Source organism: Coptis chinensis, chromosome 4 (genome assembly GCF_015680905.1).
Source record: "Coptis chinensis isolate HL-2020 chromosome 4, ASM1568090v1, whole genome shotgun sequence".
Classification (NCBI taxonomy): Eukaryota; Viridiplantae; Streptophyta; class Magnoliopsida; order Ranunculales; family Ranunculaceae; genus Coptis; species Coptis chinensis.
In genome coordinates, this window is record NC_141459.1 from 93,278,221 (window position 1) to 93,296,752 (window position 18,532).

The following is an 18,532-nucleotide window of genomic DNA, read 5'->3' on the forward strand; positions in this document are numbered from 1 at the left end:
TCAAAAGGGAATTTTTTAAAAACAAATAAGTAAAAAGTCTTGATTCAAGTCTATCTATATATGCATGTCTTATAAAGCATAATGGTTTTTAATTTGCATTAACATGTTGATTTGTTTTTTATATATATATATACAGCATTGCTAGACGTACTGATTATTACAGCCATCATAATTTCAAACTGAACAAGCCTTACTGGATAACAAACGTCAAATTAGATTGGAGATAAATTAGATTGGCATTACAGAAAGCCGGTAAAAACCAGCACAAAGAAGAACCAAATTAAAGAAAGTCCCTTCCCTTTTTACAAATTAAATTGATAGTTTCTTTGGCTTAGGAACCAACAACACGTGAAGTAAAGCTGAAATCATAAGAGGTTTTACAAATGAATGTTTGGAGGGTGGAAAAACAACAACACAAGAATATAAGAATAAATTTATTTGCTAAAATGACCGAAACATGAGCAAACACAGCAAATAACGTCCTAACTAAAAATAATACTAGTATAATGACTACTATGCAGCAAAATTATAAGTCTTTCAGACAAACTGAATTTTTAGCATAGTCTATTATTCTAAAATGGACACAATCCAACAAAACAATCACTTGCTCGAGTTGCGCTTCCACTGTATCTTATCCGATGACGAATCAACCACTTATGAACCACAATCGGGAGGCTATTTCAAGAATAAGGAAAATACTTACGGAGTCAAATAGTTCTCAACTTACAAAAGCTATGGTAACAATTCAATGCCCTAAACAGTTATGGAGACCTTCCAAACAGCATCTAATCTCACTACTGATCACCCTGCAAAAACTAATACAACACAGTTAACGCCTTTTGAGTTTACATTCGTTTAGTAAATATAGTCGATTGGTGGGAAAATATATCCTAGAAGATAAATGTAATTACCTTAGAAGGTGGAGGAGTTGTTAGAACCTTAGAAGAATAAGTTGTTTGAAAAGAATTCAAGCAATAAATTCAATAATGAAATACTAAGATTTTGAAAATACTAATATTAAATAAGTATATACATAGTTCAGGATATTGTAACCTTCCAAATATAACTACTCAATATGCTTTAACCACCTCAGTGCATGTTCTTTCTATATACCACTCGATACAGTACCTACCTTGTGATTGAGATTTAGGCCATGTACACGTAGTCTTCGTATGCCCTGTTTCAATTCACTGCAATTTCCACACCTGCTAATTCGAGATCTTCCTTTCCTTTTATCAGAATTCTCCGTAGCAACAAAACCACATGCACCTATATTAGAACCAAAATTGAGAATTATATTAAGCTTTGGAAACCAAAATTGAGAAAAAGGCAGTATCTACCACTCGTAGAATGTATCTCCTCTTCTTCGCTCAAATCGGCTGATCGAGCACATTTCCTCACGTGTTTTGAGTTTGTACTTGGACCTATTACACACGCATAACATTGTAGTTATTAAAAAAAATAGAAGTACTAGCAACACAACATGTTTAAAAATTATAGTTCTTCAAAAATATAGATATTTGTATTGGAAAAACTAAAGCGGTGAACATTCACCATAACTTTTCTTCTTTGTCTCATTGTGTCCTTTAAGTTTTTTTGGTCGACTTAGGTGCTACCTGGGGTGGATCACGTATCAGTTCTAAGTGGGTCGCATCTTTGTGAGTATCTGATGGCTCCTTAACGGGAACTTGAAGATTTTCTTCAACAGTTGATGGGATCTCTTTTGACATCAGATAAGAATGTAGGAAATCTTTGAACTCTTCACTAGCTTCTTCAGTTTTGGAGGCCTTCAAACAAATATTCTTGCAAATCCCCATAAGCTCACTATAACAAATAGCATAAGTTGCTTCATTATGAACATTAACCAAAGTAACAGTAGTGTTTCGACCCCCACCTACGTGGCAAACGTCCATTAGTAGGGGTTTCCACTTTATTTATTTAATCAACAGGGCTAAATCCCAATTTGCAATATCATGGATCAATGTACAAGCCCACTAACTCATGTGTCTAGAGATGAACCCTAGCCACATAGCTTGCCATTTATGTATATTAACTTATGTCAAGATTCGTTTCTTATCAAAGAGATAATTATCAGTTGAGAGTTATATTCAATTACAATTACTTGAGCTACAAGAAATCTATACTCTACACATATAAATACTAAACTATTTTTCATAAAGAACTACGTTATTGAGACTTGATCTCATCGATAATTTGGGTACATAGGCAACCAAAATGTACATTCTCATCATTCACTCGATCACCATCACTTTTCTTACTACTTTTCTACGATATTCATGTATCTCGTCACCACTTAGTGTTTTGATCATATTTGGTCGAAACAAATAGGAATGACCATTTTCACATGTCGCGTCCACCTCAATAAAATGCAACTAAAGGGTATTTCAGCGGCGTCTTCATTTTTTAAGACGGAAATTATGTGTCGGCATGGAAAACCAAATGACTCAAATAGACCACAATAACACTTAGCGTTTTGATCAACAACATTGTATTCCACAATAGACTTGCAGTGCCTATACAAATGACGACGCAAAGTGTAGTAACGAATATTGTCACCTTGATGATCCTTCACTGAATCAACAATGTACAATGCCTCTTGCTGCAATTGCATCTTAAACACATTAAACGCCGCCCGTGTATAGATGGATCACAATTACTGGCTTGGTTGTCAGAGTAATAACTTCTTCTTCTTGCTCACAGTGCCGGATCTTCTCAAGTGCTAGCTCCATTTTTCCATAGAGCTAAACCATTTTTAAACCAGGCTTTACATGAAGCCGTATAACAGATTTCATGCTTTCACAACGTTGGTTCGTTAGTTCTACAACCACCAAAGAATGCGCCTCGGAGATATGCCTCTGCCCATCTCATCTTTTTTTTGTATATCTTCTTCACCCACTCATGGTCATGGACCTAGTGTGCTTCTAACAAATGTTCCCACATTTGGTCAAACTCTTCTTCTGAACATTTCATAAACATGAGTGAACAAAAGTCCCTTTGAAACCCAGAGACACGGACATTGTCAATACAATTTTTCAGAACGTGCCAAGCACATAAGCGATGTCTAGCATTAGGTAAAGTAGCTTTAATAGCCTTGCAAATTGCATGATCACCATCTGTTATGACCGACTTAGGTGCTTTACTACCCATCGCTCTAAGAAAATGCTCTAACGCCCAAATGTAAAACTACTCTGACTCACTAGTCATAACTACAAAAACAAATACAATAGTTTGTGTATGATTGTTCACTCCAGCAAATACGACAATTGGCATTTTGTATTGATCTGTCCTGTATGTTGAATCAAACAATAACACATCACCAAAACAAATGTAATCTGCACGAGACGTCGAATCTGCGTGCCCAGAACAATCTGATCGACCAATTGGCTAAGTTCATTCAACTTGTATGAGTAGTAAAATTCTGGATCAATCTTCGACTTTTTTTTCATGCAAGAAACAAGTGTGCTAGCATCTCCATTCATATAATAAAATTTTCTCATCCTGGTCATAATTATACAAATCCTTTCTTATGTAACCAACTTTACAAAACTAGCCAGCCCTATAAACAAGGAAATCCATCACTTGACATTGTCTAATGACCACATCAATTAGACTCTTTGCCAAAGCCACATCTTCACTACCCATCTTTCTATGTAAGCGACCACATATCGAACTAGGATAAGGCACAAGTGGATGAGTGTGTTCAGCAACAAACTTATTAACAACCCACATATTGCATTTAAAATAAAAAATCACTTCAAAAATCGCAAAACACTTGCATCTAGACAACTCACGTTGTTTCCTTTTATGTCCCATATTCAAATATTTTGTCTCTCTCTCACCTTGGCACGAGCACACAAAATTTCTTTTAACCAGGATATCTTTATGAAATCAAAAGACACCCTTGCGTACACTAAACCCAACAACCTTGGCATATTTGTTGTAGAACTCAAATGCCTCGTTGTTGATTTTAAAACGCATTGAAAACATGATTGCATTTTCATCTACATCTTCCCCTCCCAACTTACCACTAAATATATTGAAATCATTCTCATTAGTTTCTTCACTTCTTGCATCTGCTTCATTTGATTGTCCTTCAAAACCTTCAATTTCACTAACGTTATGGTCATTTGATTCATCTTCGTCTTCCAAACTCACATTGGTTGAACCTTCGCCAACATTTATTTCGATGTCTGAAGAATCACTTTCCTCATATGGACATGCATCATTACACATATTTGTAGCCCAATCTCCGTCTTCATTAGAGATATCCACCATCACTTGATCAATATAATATAAATATGCATTCATTACTTCTTGCACTATAAGTGGAAAATAAAATGAACAACAAATAAAGAGCATACACGAGAAGCAACGTTAATTTGAAGTTAAAATTTCATTTTAAAATAAAAAATAAAACAGACAATAACATTTTAGGTTCACAAATAAACAATTAAAAGATTCACCTTTGTGTCATGAAGGGACAAAAAGTGAAGGTGAGTAATGCGTAACGATAATTTAAGCAACGAAAGCAAGTAAAAAGAAACTAGTAGTTCCCCTCCCAACTTACCACTGAATATATTGAAATCATTCTCATTAGTTTCTTCACTTCTTGCATCTGCTTTATTTTATTGTCCTTCAAAACCTTCAATTTCACTAACGTTATGGTCATTTGATTCATCTTCGTCTTCCAAACTCACATTGGTTGAACCTTCGCCAACATTTATTTCGATGTCTGAAGAATCACTTTCCTCATACGGACATGCATCATTACACATATTTGTAGCCCAATCTCCGTCTCCATTAGAGATATCCACCATCACTTGATCAATATAATATAAATATGCATTCATTACTTCTTGCACTATAAGTGGAAAATAAAAACAACAAATAAAGAGCATACACGAGAAACAACGTTAATTTGAAGTTAAAATTTCATTTTAAAATAAAAAATAAAACAGACAATAGCATTTTAGGTTCACAAATAAACAATTAAAAGATTCACCTTTGTGTCATGAAGGGACAAAAAGTGAAGGTGAGTAATGCGTAACGATAATTTAAGCAACGAAAGCAAGTAAAAAGAAACTAGTAGTGAAATTAAACTCCCATTATTATGTGACATAAGAAGATAAGCAAGTTCAATTCACAACAATAACAAACTCCTTCCTTCACAAAAAACACCATAAACAAACCAATTCACTATCCTCCAAATACCTATAACCATAACACACTTCCTAAACTAACACATACAAGTTAACAGAATAGGTGAAGTCACATGATAAAGAATCTAAACATCCTTGTGATTTTCATTTATAACTGCAATCTCTAGTGGTGTCAATCTTTCTTGTTAATAATTTAAAGGATTATCTGCGCCAAGCCAAAAGTGCTATCATGATCTATATTGAAAAAAAAAAAAAAATGCAGAAATTATCTATCCATTTCCATGTTGAAGCAACAGTCAGTAGATGTATACATATATGACATTGAAATAAGGAAAGCCCAAAAAAAAAAAAATTTACCTTACTTTATGAAAAATACACAACTACGTGTTAAGATAGGTTCTATCCTTACACCAAGAAAAAGTACACATGGCTTTCAAGGTGATTACAAACAAATTAGAATATGCATTGGTCCAAAATGACAGTTGTGCATATTGTGCACATAAATAGGAATCTATCTTACCTCAATCAAAAGCTTCACAAAAGGCAATAATTTTTCAATAACATCAGCTGATAATAATAGTAATATAATAAATAAAATAGAAATCGTGTACATGGCATTACAGAACAGTGCTAGAATCAAATCAGGTCACTCATCTGCCTACTTCTGATGTCTGCATCTACATATTCATTTATTTAGTTGTTAGATCACCTTCAACAAATTTCGCTATTGGTTACTAATTTTCCTTTCTACTCCATATAAGGTCATAAAAAAAGGTACCTTCCAATATATCCCTAAAAAAGTTATGAATGCTCCCCTAATCCACTAAGAGTACACACATGGTCATTACATCTCGTGATAGTATACCATTATCATGCATACTGTAGGCTTCATTACTTGGTATTGACAACAAAAATTGCAGCTGGCTTTATTACATAAAGTTTCATTTCGTCAAAAGCATTTAATAATAACTTACAACAATGTGGAACACTAAGAAGAATAGGAAACTCGCGAGACAAAGAAAATACTCTTTAATTAGAAATCAAACTAAGAGCAAAAAAGAATTCATTCATGGACTAAACATTACGACAACACTTCATTCTTTGAATGTATTATCTATACGATCTAAATAATGTAGGATATATGACTTGACTTGTCCATTTTATAAAAACAATTGCAAAAAAAAAATCAGGCTATTGAAATGGTCAATTTGGTAACTTGTATTTCACCATTTGTGATGAATATCAATCGAAAAACTAAAAGTGAGCCAGCCAATGACCTCCGAGAGGGAGGTAGTGGACAACTGAGCCCCATATACCGCTAGCAACAGATACATGCTTCCATGTCGTTCTCAAGTAATCCTCACAAAATTTAAGAGCATGCAAGAACAATTAGACCCTCAAGTATAAGAACAAACCATATTTTAAATGAGATATCCGATGTTTACATCAATCACATGAGAATTTTAGAATAATATATAATAATAATAATAACAACAATAATAATAATTGTTTATAATATGAACAACACCAATAGTAAAAGAAATACCTTCAAATGCTGCATTATGCAAAGGGATAAAACATAGATAACTCCTCGTATTAGGATTAGCACCTTCTTCAAGAAGATAGACTACAGTGCTCAAGTAACCCAAAAAAGATGCATCGAAAAATATAGTTAAACCTCCAAGAGATGTATAAAGAATATATAGTTATGTCATTCATTAGTTAATACTTTAAAAGGGTATTAAGTGGTAATATATTATAGTAAAGATATCATGTTTGTGTTTCACCTTACAATTAAGAACGGGAAATTTCTAGTATCAAACTAACGGAAGTAATCAGACAATAGGAAATGGTAAGGTTTTTTCTTATGTTTATAAACCAAAAACAAAAACAAAAAACAAAACCACAATGGCTCTGCCTATTTTCTAGTGTTCATGTAAATTTGGGCTAAAACAAGGTTTCTTTTAAAGTTGGAAAAAGGATATTCATAGGTGTTTTGACCTATAAACTACTTCGGGAAAGATGTAATATAGGTAATTTTATAATTTTTAAATAAGAGTATAGTTTTTACCCAAATTATTTGCTTTCCTTTTTGTCAATTTTTCAGTTGTGGGTCACTTATAAGTTATAACACACTTTTTTCAAAAATACTTTGTTCTATCTCAAGTTTCCATGAAAAATCTTTATAAGCAAACAATCGAATCTAATCATTCATAAAAAGAAAAAATTACTACCAGCAACTTGAGCTCTTTAGTATAATTGAAACCAAATGAAATCAAAATATTTTGATAATGCACTAATTCTACTCATATTTTATTTTGGCATGAAAGGTTTGAGATACCTCATTTTATCTTGCACTATTTATCTTCCTCGTATGTGTCACTAGGGACTACTGACAATGTTGTGATTGTATTTTGTTCCGGACAAAAATGAAATAAGTCAAACCAGTTTTTATACTCAATGCACATATTTTTCCTTTCCCCTCAATCAAGTGACTAAAATTATCAACACTTTGATCAACTTCAGTACATGGAATAATGTACATTTGAACAACGCATGGTTCCCAAACCCGTTTCAACCATTTCCATATAACACATGTTACAAACACAAACAATATGGCTACGAAGAAATCTTGAACTTTACTGACAATATCAAAATAAAGGAAGGCGAAGCATCAGTGTATCTAAACATGAATCTTCACCAATATGACACCTACAAAGAAAAAGAAGCTGAGGGAACTACCTCACCCATGTCCCCTCATTATCTCAACCTAAAATAAAGTCCCAACAACATTTTTTTTTACAAAGTGAAGAAGCCATCGATTAGTTACAATGTCGAAGTTGGTATGATATGATAATGGAAAAAAACCCAAAATTTCGATCAAATGAAGAACAACAAGATTATGCCCATATTAAAACCATAAATTATTGAGGTAAATTATTATATAAATTTAACAAGAATCTAATAAATTTCAGCACCTACTCTATAGAAACCAATATCCAAACATGAAGGAGTATTGGAGAGATGCCCAATCTAGGGTTTGAAATGCAGATGATTTCTCTTGGAAGATAGTGATAAAGGGAAACAATGGAGATGAACTCGATAGTTTAGTGGAGATATCATAACTGGCCCGAAAAGAGTGTGAGAGATTGGTGCTAACTGTTTTCCTTTTTTGTTTCGAACTAGCGAAGTTTTATTTCACTTTCCACTTTCCATTTTCGATGGTTATTAGGTTGGATTAGTTTTTGGGTAAATTTGGTATTTCATGTACTTGTTCCTTTTCGAAACCAGTTTCTCCATTTAACAAGTTTGTTTTAGATTTTGGATTTTAAAGCAAAAATCAGATGTGGAGTTGAAATTAGCGCACATTGGAATTTATTGGAGGGCCTGCGCATTGAAGAAAACCTCACAATACATTTTTAGCATCAAATGAATATTAGAAGGATTGCAAATTTGCAATGTAATTTGGCTATAACGCACAAAAAGATACTAGTATACTCTATACCACTATTATGTGAAACAATTTACAAACATTATAAAAAGCGGCCAACAGCATTGAACTAACTTGAATACCTTTAAATTTTCGGGGAGTGACTCTCAGGGACAAAATGGCCGAAAAAGTAACTCTCAACACCACTTTTTTTTTAATCACTCACAATGACTGCGTAGATGAAAAGTGTGTATACCCTTGACGCAAAATAAAAAATGGCTCGGGTAGATGAAAGATCAAGTACACCCCTGACGAAAAATAATAAACGGTCCGGCCCAACCAAAACGACTCAGTGTATATAATATGAACAATCATTGTTCATACATTAACATAATATATGTTCCGTAAAAACACTTATTGGAGTATGAAAAATCGTTGTTCTATTTGGGGTATGAACTTCAACATGAGCTAGCTATAAACAATCACTGTTTATATGAACAATCATTGTTTATACTTCATGCACAATTACTGTTCATACATTAACATGAGCTATGCACAATCATTGTTCATACCTCAATATAATATATGATCAATAAGAACACCTATTTGGGGGTATGAACAATCATATAAAATTGTTCATACCTATTTGGAGTATGAATATTGGAGTGCTTTTAGTGTCATACAAACCAAAGAGAGAATTAGATTGGAGCCAAAAAGATTGCATGACTTGGTTTATGTTAGGGTGAATCTCCATATGCCGAAGACTAGTGCGAAAAAGACGGAAGATCATCTAAAACCGATTCAACTAGATGAGATTATAGCTTTTCCAGATGTCCTGACTCTTGTAGTTGGAAATGATGTGGAGAATATTGTTGATGGTGGTGATATATCTAATGATGAAGAAGATGTAGATGTCGGGGATGGTGGTAATGAGGCTCATGTTGAAGCAGGCACAAATAATGGAAATGCGGATGATGAAGAATTTGATCGTTTAATGAATGTATTTGAATGAGACATCTTTGTTTAGCTCATTTTTTTTCATTTTGGACTACTGATCGAAACATGAAATTTTACAGTTATTTGTAATTGGTACTTGATTATGCCATTATGGTTTGTAGTTAGTATCTAGTATATATTATCTAGTAATGCCTTGTTTAGTTTGTGTTTTGGTAATGAATGTAAGAACCTCTGCTATTTAGATGAGTGGTTTATGACTTGATCTATACCATCATGTTTATTGAATTTTTCTTTCATTTGCATTATTGTCATTATTATTATTTTTGCTCATTTTTTTTTCCCACTCCTATATAAAATCAATCTCCTTATCTATAGTATTATTTATCGTTTCTTTTACGTATTATACATTTTAAACCTATTTTTTATGTCATGTGTCTTTTTACGTTTTTTTTTTTTTTTTGCCGAGACATTCCGTTTAAAACACGAACTAAGTATTTTTCAAGTACATTGTTTTAGACCCGTACCGAACTTGGTGACAATGGGTATGGATAATCACTGTTCATACATCATACATCAACATGAGTTATAAACAATCTGATGGGGAAAAATAGAGGTTTAGAAGAAAAATGTGGTGATCTTCAAAATGGGGAATAGATTTAAGAAGGAAGAAGCTAGATTGAATAGAAAAAATGTAGAAGTGGAGGGAGAAAAGTATATAAGGTTTTTAGAGATTTGATAATTGATAATTGAATTCCTGAACTAAACTACAATGACATCCTTATATAGATAAGCCATACTTTATAACCAAAAAACCTAAACTTCTAAATCTAATTAAACTCTAAATAGAAAATATCAAATATTCCAAATTCCTAATAAGTAATAATTCTAATTTGAAAATAATAATCTTAGCACAAGTAGAGGGAATTTTGTCAAGAAATAGGGGCTAGTAATCCTACATCACAATCACTTTTTGTACGCACAATCATTGTTCATATCTCAACATAATGTATGATTAGTAAGAACACCTATTGGAGTGTGATCAATCAATGTTCATACATATTTGGGGTATGAACAATCATTGTTTATACATTAATATAGTTTATGAGGTATGTTCACCTATTTTGGTATGAACAATCACTAAATTTCTCTACTTTATAAACATAACACAGAGGGGTGAAACTGGTATTTTTTTTAAAAAAATATGTTTTATATCTGTAATAACATGGAAGGGTAAAACCATAAAACTGGTATTTAAAAAAAAAAGTAAAAAGGTCAGGCTAACTTATTTTATCATTGAAGGTTGCTAAAATTGAAATTGTTGTTCGTGGGTTACTTAATACTAGAATTTGTCCTTGTGAGTTACCTAAAAAAAATATTATCCTCTAGAGTTACTTTGGTCTGAAATCGATCATCTAGACTCTTTTCTTGTTAAATTTTATCAGGGAGAAACTCTTCAGGACAGATCGGAGAAGAAAGTAACTCGTAACCACATTTTTTTTTTTAATCACTCGCAAAAACGGGATAGATGAAAGTTCAAGTATACCCTTGACGCGAAATTAAAAATGGCTCAGGTAGATGAAATGTCAAGTATACCACTAATGCGAAATAATAAGCAGCCCAGCTGTAACACCCTCATTTTATTAAATGTCAAAAATTAATTATTTTGCAAAATAATAATAATAATAGTAATATAATATTGACTAAGTCTTAAGTTAAGTGGAGTGAATATGTATGCTTGACGTTTTGGAAAAAAAATAGAGAAAATAGTTTGTTTGGTTTGAAAATGATTTAATATGAAAGTTTTTTAAGTTTTAAAATGTGTAGAGATTGTATTAATAAGGAAACAGAGAGAGAATAATTCCGAAATTTATGAGAGAAAATATGGAAAGTTTTTTAAAGTAAAATATAGCATAATTCTTTAGAATGGATGGTTTTTCAAAAATAGAGGTTTTTAAGAAAAACTAATTTTTCATTAGAACTAGACAAGTTAAAACAAAGAAGAACGGAGTACGGATTATGCGTATTCTAGCTGGCGCGGAATCGATTTTTCTTTCATATTCTAGATACGTTTTTCATGATACAGGTGAGTAGTTATGTTTTTTCTTTTTCCATCGAAACTAAAGTTTTATGTCTACTACAAATAAAAACATTTACTGTCGAGTTTTTCTTCTGCTCAGTTTTTGTTCTCCTTTTACTATGTCGTTATTTTTCTCTCATCCTGTTGAATGGCTAACTCGTTAAATGCTATGTGTTGTTTTGCTTAATTACTAAAACTCTAGAAGTTGATTTGTTGAACTGTTGGAACTGAGGTCGGTAATGGAGGCGCGGAGCCCCAAACCTCCTCCCCTGTAAATGTTTGAACTGTGATACTGTGGTGGTGTGGATATTGTATTTTGAACTGTTTTTTTTTTTTTATTGCGGGTTGGTTGTTTGATGAATGGTGGTAGGGGGGAGTTTGAGGGTGGTTGAAAGATTCAAGGCGACGTTAATGGCGGTTGGACCTATGTTGGGGATGAATTTTTGAAGTTTAGGTAATAAAGTTTTGGGTTTATTAAAGTGGTGAGGTTTTTCTCCAGGACCAAAACCGCAGGGTTGAAAGGGATGAAGAGGACTTTTGTTTATCTTAAATTTTTATTGGTTTTTAATTATCCGTGTATTTAAACTGATTATGGGTTTTTGGGAGTTGAGAGTGCATCACACCTCGAAAATCGAAGAGTCGGGAACAAATATTATTTTTCCGAATTCTGTCGAAATTCGGGGTGTAACACCAGCCCAACTGAAACGACCCAGTGTATATAGTATGAACAATCATTGTTCATACCTATTTAGTGTATGAACAATCAATGATTGTTCATACCTCATTATGAGCTATGAACAATCACTGTTCATACCTATTTGGGGTTTGAACAATCACTGTTTATACCTCAATATAATATATGATCAATAAGAACACCTATTGGATTATGAACCATATCTATTTGGGGTATGAACAATCATTGTTCATATCTCAACATGATCTATAAACACTCATTGTTCTTACTAATCATACATTATGTGATGTATGAACAGTATGAATCATTGTTCATACCACAACATGAATTATGAACACTCATTGTTTATACAATAGGTGTGAACAATCAATGTTCATACTTCAATATAATGTATGATCAGTAAAAATACCTATTAGAGTATGAACAATCATTATTCATACCTCAACATATTGTATGAGGTACATTAACCTATTTGAGTTTTCATACCTTATGTTAAGATATGAACAATGATTGTTTATAGCAAAACAACTAAAAGGGTAAAATTGTAAAATATTTATTTCAAATCCGGGCTATTTGTCCTTAAGAATTATTTTCACTCGAAAATTGGTTTTCCGGGTTATTTACACCCGAAAATTGTCCTTGAGAGTGATTAAAAAAAAACCACTGGTTCTGTGAGTGATTTTCAGTTGCAAATGGGCTTTGGGACCAAATTTCTTGAATTTTTTTTGTGGTTAATGTAAAACTACATAATGACGCGATAATAAGATGATCAGAGTGCCTGTATTATCGCCCAAACATATGTTAAAATGATTAGACACATGGCTAGCTCACATTGGCTACTTAATCACGTTCGGATTATGGGGTGGTGTAATTTCACATCTACTAGTCTAGGAGTAAAAATAGTGAAAATGTGAAATAGAGTCCTTTTGGAGCTAAGCCCAGGTGTTGATGAAACAGAGAAGGAGTAAGAATAAAAAGTAAAGTTCCACAAACCAGGTGATCACAACTCATCCTTCTCCTCTTTCTTTGGTATTTCGCTTCTCTAAATATATTATATTATATTATTATTATTACAACTCCCGACTTTCAAGTCTCCAACCTTCTCTCTTTTTACGATCACACTTCTTTCTTCTTTATTTATTTTATCTCTTTCCTACTTTTACTAAACTTTTCATACTTCATTTCTTACTTGTTTGAGTAGACAACTTAAAAAAATAAAAAGTTATGTTGGGAGTTTTATTATAAGTGTATATATGTATATAGTTAGGCCATGAGATGGGTAGTTTTCATGGATGTTTGTTATTATTTTGGGATTTGAGACCTTGGGTATTTTTCTAATGGATGAAAAAGAAAGGTACTGTTGGAAACTGGGTGGTGTAATTGGGAAGTGGAAGAAGAAGATAGGATGAGATCTTTTGATATTGTGGTTGTTGGAAACCAGCTGTTTCTTATGGCTCAAGGTAGTTTTTTTTATTTTTAAATCCTTCTTGGTATGCATATAAGTTTGATAGGAATAAATTTTAGATCTTGAAATCTAACTAAAGGGTATATATTTATAGTTTTTAAGAATAGTTTTGTGAAGTGGATGGATTTTTTAAGGTCAAAGATATGTTTTTTTTAGTTATTCTTTTACAATTAGGCTTATCAGTAATTCAATATTATTGCAGGAATGGATTGAGAGAAGAAGTAAATGGATGCAATGTCAAAAGGAATAGCTAATGTGCTTTTGATCTTGTGTCTACTTGTATTGGTTACTGCTGAAGATGATGAATTCCCGCGGTGTAATTGCGATGAGGAAGGATTTTGGAGTATTGAGAGCATTATGCAATGCCAGCAAGTTAGTGATTTTCTCATTGCGGTTGCATATTTCTCAATCCCTCTCGAGCTCGTTTACTTCATAAGTTGCGCTAACATCCCATTCAAATGGGTTCTGGCTCAGTTTATAGCGTTTATTGTGCTTTGTGGAATGACGCATTTACTAAATGGATGGACTTATGCGCCTCATACGTTTCAGCTGATGTTGGCGCTTACTATTTTCAAAATCCTCACTGCTTTGGTCTCGTGTGCAACTGCAATTACTCTCATAACTTTGATACCTCTTCTTCTTCAGTTAAAGGTAAGAGAGCTCTTCTTGAAGAAGAAAGCTTGGGAGCTTGATAGGGAAGTTGGGATGATGAAGAAACAAAAGGAAGCAAGTTCGCATGTACGAATGTTGACTCATGAGATTCGGAAGTCTCTTGACAGGCATACTATCTTGTACACCACAATGATTGAGCTGTCCAATACTTTGGATCTTCAGAATTGTGCAGTTTGGATGCCCAATGAGGATAGGACAGAGATGAATCTTATCCATGAATTGAAAGGCAGGAGTCGTGTTTCAATCCCATATGAAGACCCAGATGTATTGAAAATAAAAAAAAGTGAGGGAGTGAAAACACTAAGTACGGATTCCGCTCTTGGAGCTGCAAGCAGTGGGGGTGTTGATGAATTGGGTGCTGTGGCAGCCATTCGGATGCCAATGCTTAGGGTGTCAAACTTTAAGGGAGGGACACCAGAGTTGATCCAGGCATGTTATGCAATACTTGTTTTGGTTCTTCCAAATGCAAATGGTAGAGTTTGGAATTACCAAGAAACGGAGATAGTGAAGGTAGTTGCCGATCAGGTGGCCGTTGCACTTTCTCATGCTGCTGTATTGGAAGAATCACAATTGATGAGAGAGAAACTAGTGGAGCAGAATCGGGCACTACAACAGGCTAAAAAAGACGCTATGCTGGCGAGTCAGGCAAGAAACTCATTTCAAAAGGTTATGAGCAAGGGAATGAGAAGGCCAATGCACTCAATATCAGGTTTGCTTTCCATGATACAACAAGAAAATATAGGCAACGAGCAGAAGATTATTGTGGATGGGATGGTAAAGACGAGCAGTGTCCTCTCAACTTTGATAAATGATGTAATGGAAATTTCTACGAAAGACACAGGGAGGCTTCCCTTAGAGATGAGACCGTTCCAACTCCATTCCATTATAAAGGAGGCAGCCTGTGTTGCCAAGTGCCTGTGTGTCTCTAGAGGATTCAGTTTTTCTATTGATGTTAATAGTTTGCTACCTAATTGGGTGATGGGTGATGAAAGAAGAATCTTTCAAGTTATACTTCATATGGTTGGTAACCTGTTGCATGGGTGTGATGGAGTAGGAGCTGTAACTTTCGGGACTTCATTTATGGATGAAATAGAGGGCAGGAATGATCAAAGATGGGCAATTTGGAGACCAAGCTCATCCGACGGCTATACTTCGATAAAGTTTGAGATTAGAATCGACAACAATTGTTCCCAGTTGGAAAACTCGTTCTCATCGATACAACATGCTACTAGGAAAAATAATAGTGAGGGGATTGACAGTGTCCTAAGCTTCAACATGTGCAAAAAACTTGTGCAGGTAAGGATTTTTTTTTGTTATCTATTTGCACTTTTTATGTAGTCTCTGTTTCTTTCTATTCTGTGTATGGTAGGAGATTTGCATGTTTGATGCATTGCATTGAAAGTTTATATCGATACATTGAAGTGCTCAAAGACCAAGATATGGAGAAATAAATAAATTAAAATTTAGTGCAAGTAAACCGAAAGAGAATAGGATTCTATATCAATGGTTTCCTGAATATATATCTGGAGCTCTTTTCTTTGAGGTATATTTGCTAGGATAAAACTTCAATGATGATTAGAGAGGGGGAAGGGAGACTACAAGGGTACAACAGAGGATAGAAGAGTAGGCAATCACCAACTGATGAGTAACAAATGCACTCCCTTTACAATAACAAGACAAGACCCCCTCACCTTCTTGCATTGCCTTTTCTCATCAAAGGTTCAAAGTGTCCCAATTTACCATTAGTTTCACGGATCTATGACACCTTTGTGACCCTCGAACCTGCAAACCAGTTCCAGAGGAACAACTTGTTCTCAATCTGGCAGTACAGTTAATGGTTGAACCCACTGAATCTGTAGCTTCCGTGAGTGGTGTCACTTAACAATTTCGGAAAGTTGCATTGAAGGACAGATGAACAAGTGTCTCGTCCAACATCCGCCATAGAACAAGTACAGTCAGACCATTACTATTCAGTCTGTCCGATGTTGCGGTCATGCCAATTCAGCACACGAGGAATTGTGGTTTGTAGGAATTGGAACTGAGAACAGAAGATGAGACAGGAAGGTTAACGGACAATAACTATGTTGAGGTTTTTTTAATGCTAGTCAGGAAAACTATTCATAATCTCTTTGATGGATGGTGGTTTGGGATTTTTTTGCATAATACTTAAAGGCAAAATGGCAACTAACCATATCAAGAAGGACGGAAAACTGAAAGCAGTTCATACTTGATGTAAGGCACAGAACTTCAATAAATCTTAGTGCCAATAATCATCAAAAAGAAATTAAAAAACATAATGAGTTAGGAATGCTAGTTTCAGTCGAAATAATACTCTTACTCAGATTTCCTTTGTATTACACTTGTGTATGTGGACATTTAAAAACTTTACGTTTGTATGAACATGTCGCACCAATTGGCTTGAGTGAGTGCCTTTTATTTGGCAATTGCACATATGGTATTTTGGGACAATTGTAAGCAGCAGCATATTCTTTGAGTATCCAGAATTGTTTCTAGAATCAACTTTCTGATTATATTTGTTTTCCTATCTGCTTCTGTCTGTGGTGATACTTGACATGCATGCTGTGGACACTAAAATCATCTGATTCATAATTTCCACATGCTGTTTAATTTGCAGATGATGCAAGGGAATATCTGGGCTGTGCCAAGCCCCCATGGCTTTTTGCAAAGCATGACCCTCGTTCTTAAGTTTCAAGTCCAACCATCTGCTGCTGTTGGCTTTATTGAACCTGGAGGATCATCTGAATACCCTCCTTCAAATTCTCTATTGAGAGGCCTTCGAATTATATTAGCGGATGACGATGGTGTCAACAGGCTTGTGACACGTAAGCTACTCGAGAAGCTGGGTTGCCATGTCTCTGCCGTTTCATCTGGCTTTGAGTGCCTTAGTGCTTTGGGTACTGCTGGAACTTCTTTCCACATTATTCTTTTGGACCTCCACATGCCCGAGATGGATGGTTTCGAAGTTGCAATGAGAATCAAGAAGTTCCAAAGCCGGAGTTGTCCATTGATTGTAGCCCTTACTGCTAGTGCTGATGAAGATGTGTGGCAAAGATGCCTGCAAGTTGGAATGAATGGTCTAATACGGAAACCAGTTCTTTTACAGGGAATGGCGGATGAACTCCACAGGGTCCTGCAACAAGCAAACATAGGTATTTGAAGCGGAGAAATTTTTTATACAAGCATTGGGTAGCCAATATTCTTTCTGACATTATGGGGAATCGACTGAATAAACAAAAATATAGTATTGACCCCCATCTTAATTCCAGCACAGAATTCTTGCACAGTTTCACACTCAAATGGTATACAATACATCTTACCCGGCGTCTTGATTTGAGCTTTGTACTACTACTTGGGTAGTTATGAGTTTTGGAATTTCATCAATAGTATCATTCTGCTCTAATGTGCTGTTGTATTAGTTTAATCACTGATTTGCAGTCATATATGCTGTACACGACGTTGTAGTAGAACTGTCACTTGCAAAGATAACACTGGATCTGGTGAGGAGCATTTTCCGTATAAATATTTCATAATTACACATATATGTGGCCACCCAAGTCTGAACTCTGAAGGTTTATTCCAAAGATACTTGGAAACTTGGAATATGCCTTCACTCAGCAGCTCTTAGGTGATTCTCAAACTCTCAAAGCTTTATGTATGACTCCTTATAATTGAATCTAAATCTATCCAGTAAAACTGGTTGTTCTGAACCTAAATTATGACATGTCTGGATGAATGAAGTCCTGCAAAAGTCCCCAATGCATTTGCAAATATTTTCTAGAAGTTGTTAATTTTCTTTTCTTGCATGTAGCGCCAGATAGGTTGCTCTTTTTAACTACCTATGAAGTGGTACACTGTCCCTACAAATAGTATTCCTCTTATCTGACCAATAAAGCTAGAATTACATAACAAGATAAAAAAAAATGCTACAGTAAGTAAGAGGCTGAGAGCTGTAAGAGAAGACCACATTAAGGACACAGTTAGGGAACGAGGACAATGGCTACTCTAACATCTTGACTCGTAGCCAGAATTCTTACTA

General features: G+C 34.4%; 1 protein-coding gene across 1 annotated transcript; it reads left to right on the top strand.

The window, feature by feature from the left end:
* Positions 1-13,386: 13,386 nt before the first annotated feature.
* Positions 13,387-17,896, top strand: LOC147505732 (protein EIN4-like). Its single transcript, XM_086558199.1, has 3 exons — positions 13,387-13,798; positions 14,006-15,771; positions 17,111-17,896. The coding sequence occupies exons 2-3, from the start codon at positions 14,029-14,031 to the stop codon at positions 17,651-17,653; spliced, it is 2,286 nt and encodes a 761-aa protein (XP_086414325.1). The 5' UTR covers positions 13,387-13,798; positions 14,006-14,028; the 3' UTR covers positions 17,654-17,896.
* The last annotated feature ends 636 nt before the right edge of the window (positions 17,897-18,532 follow it).

Excerpts from the sequence above, each read along its gene's own strand:
- LOC147505732 (XM_086558199.1), top strand. The coding sequence starts at position 14,029 with ATGGATGCAATGTCAAAAGGAATAGCTAATGTGCTTTTGATCTTGTGT. Across the intron at positions 15,772-17,110 it reads TGTGCAAAAAACTTGTGCAG|ATGATGCAAGGGAATATCTG; the intron begins GTAAGGATTTTT and ends TTTAATTTGCAG.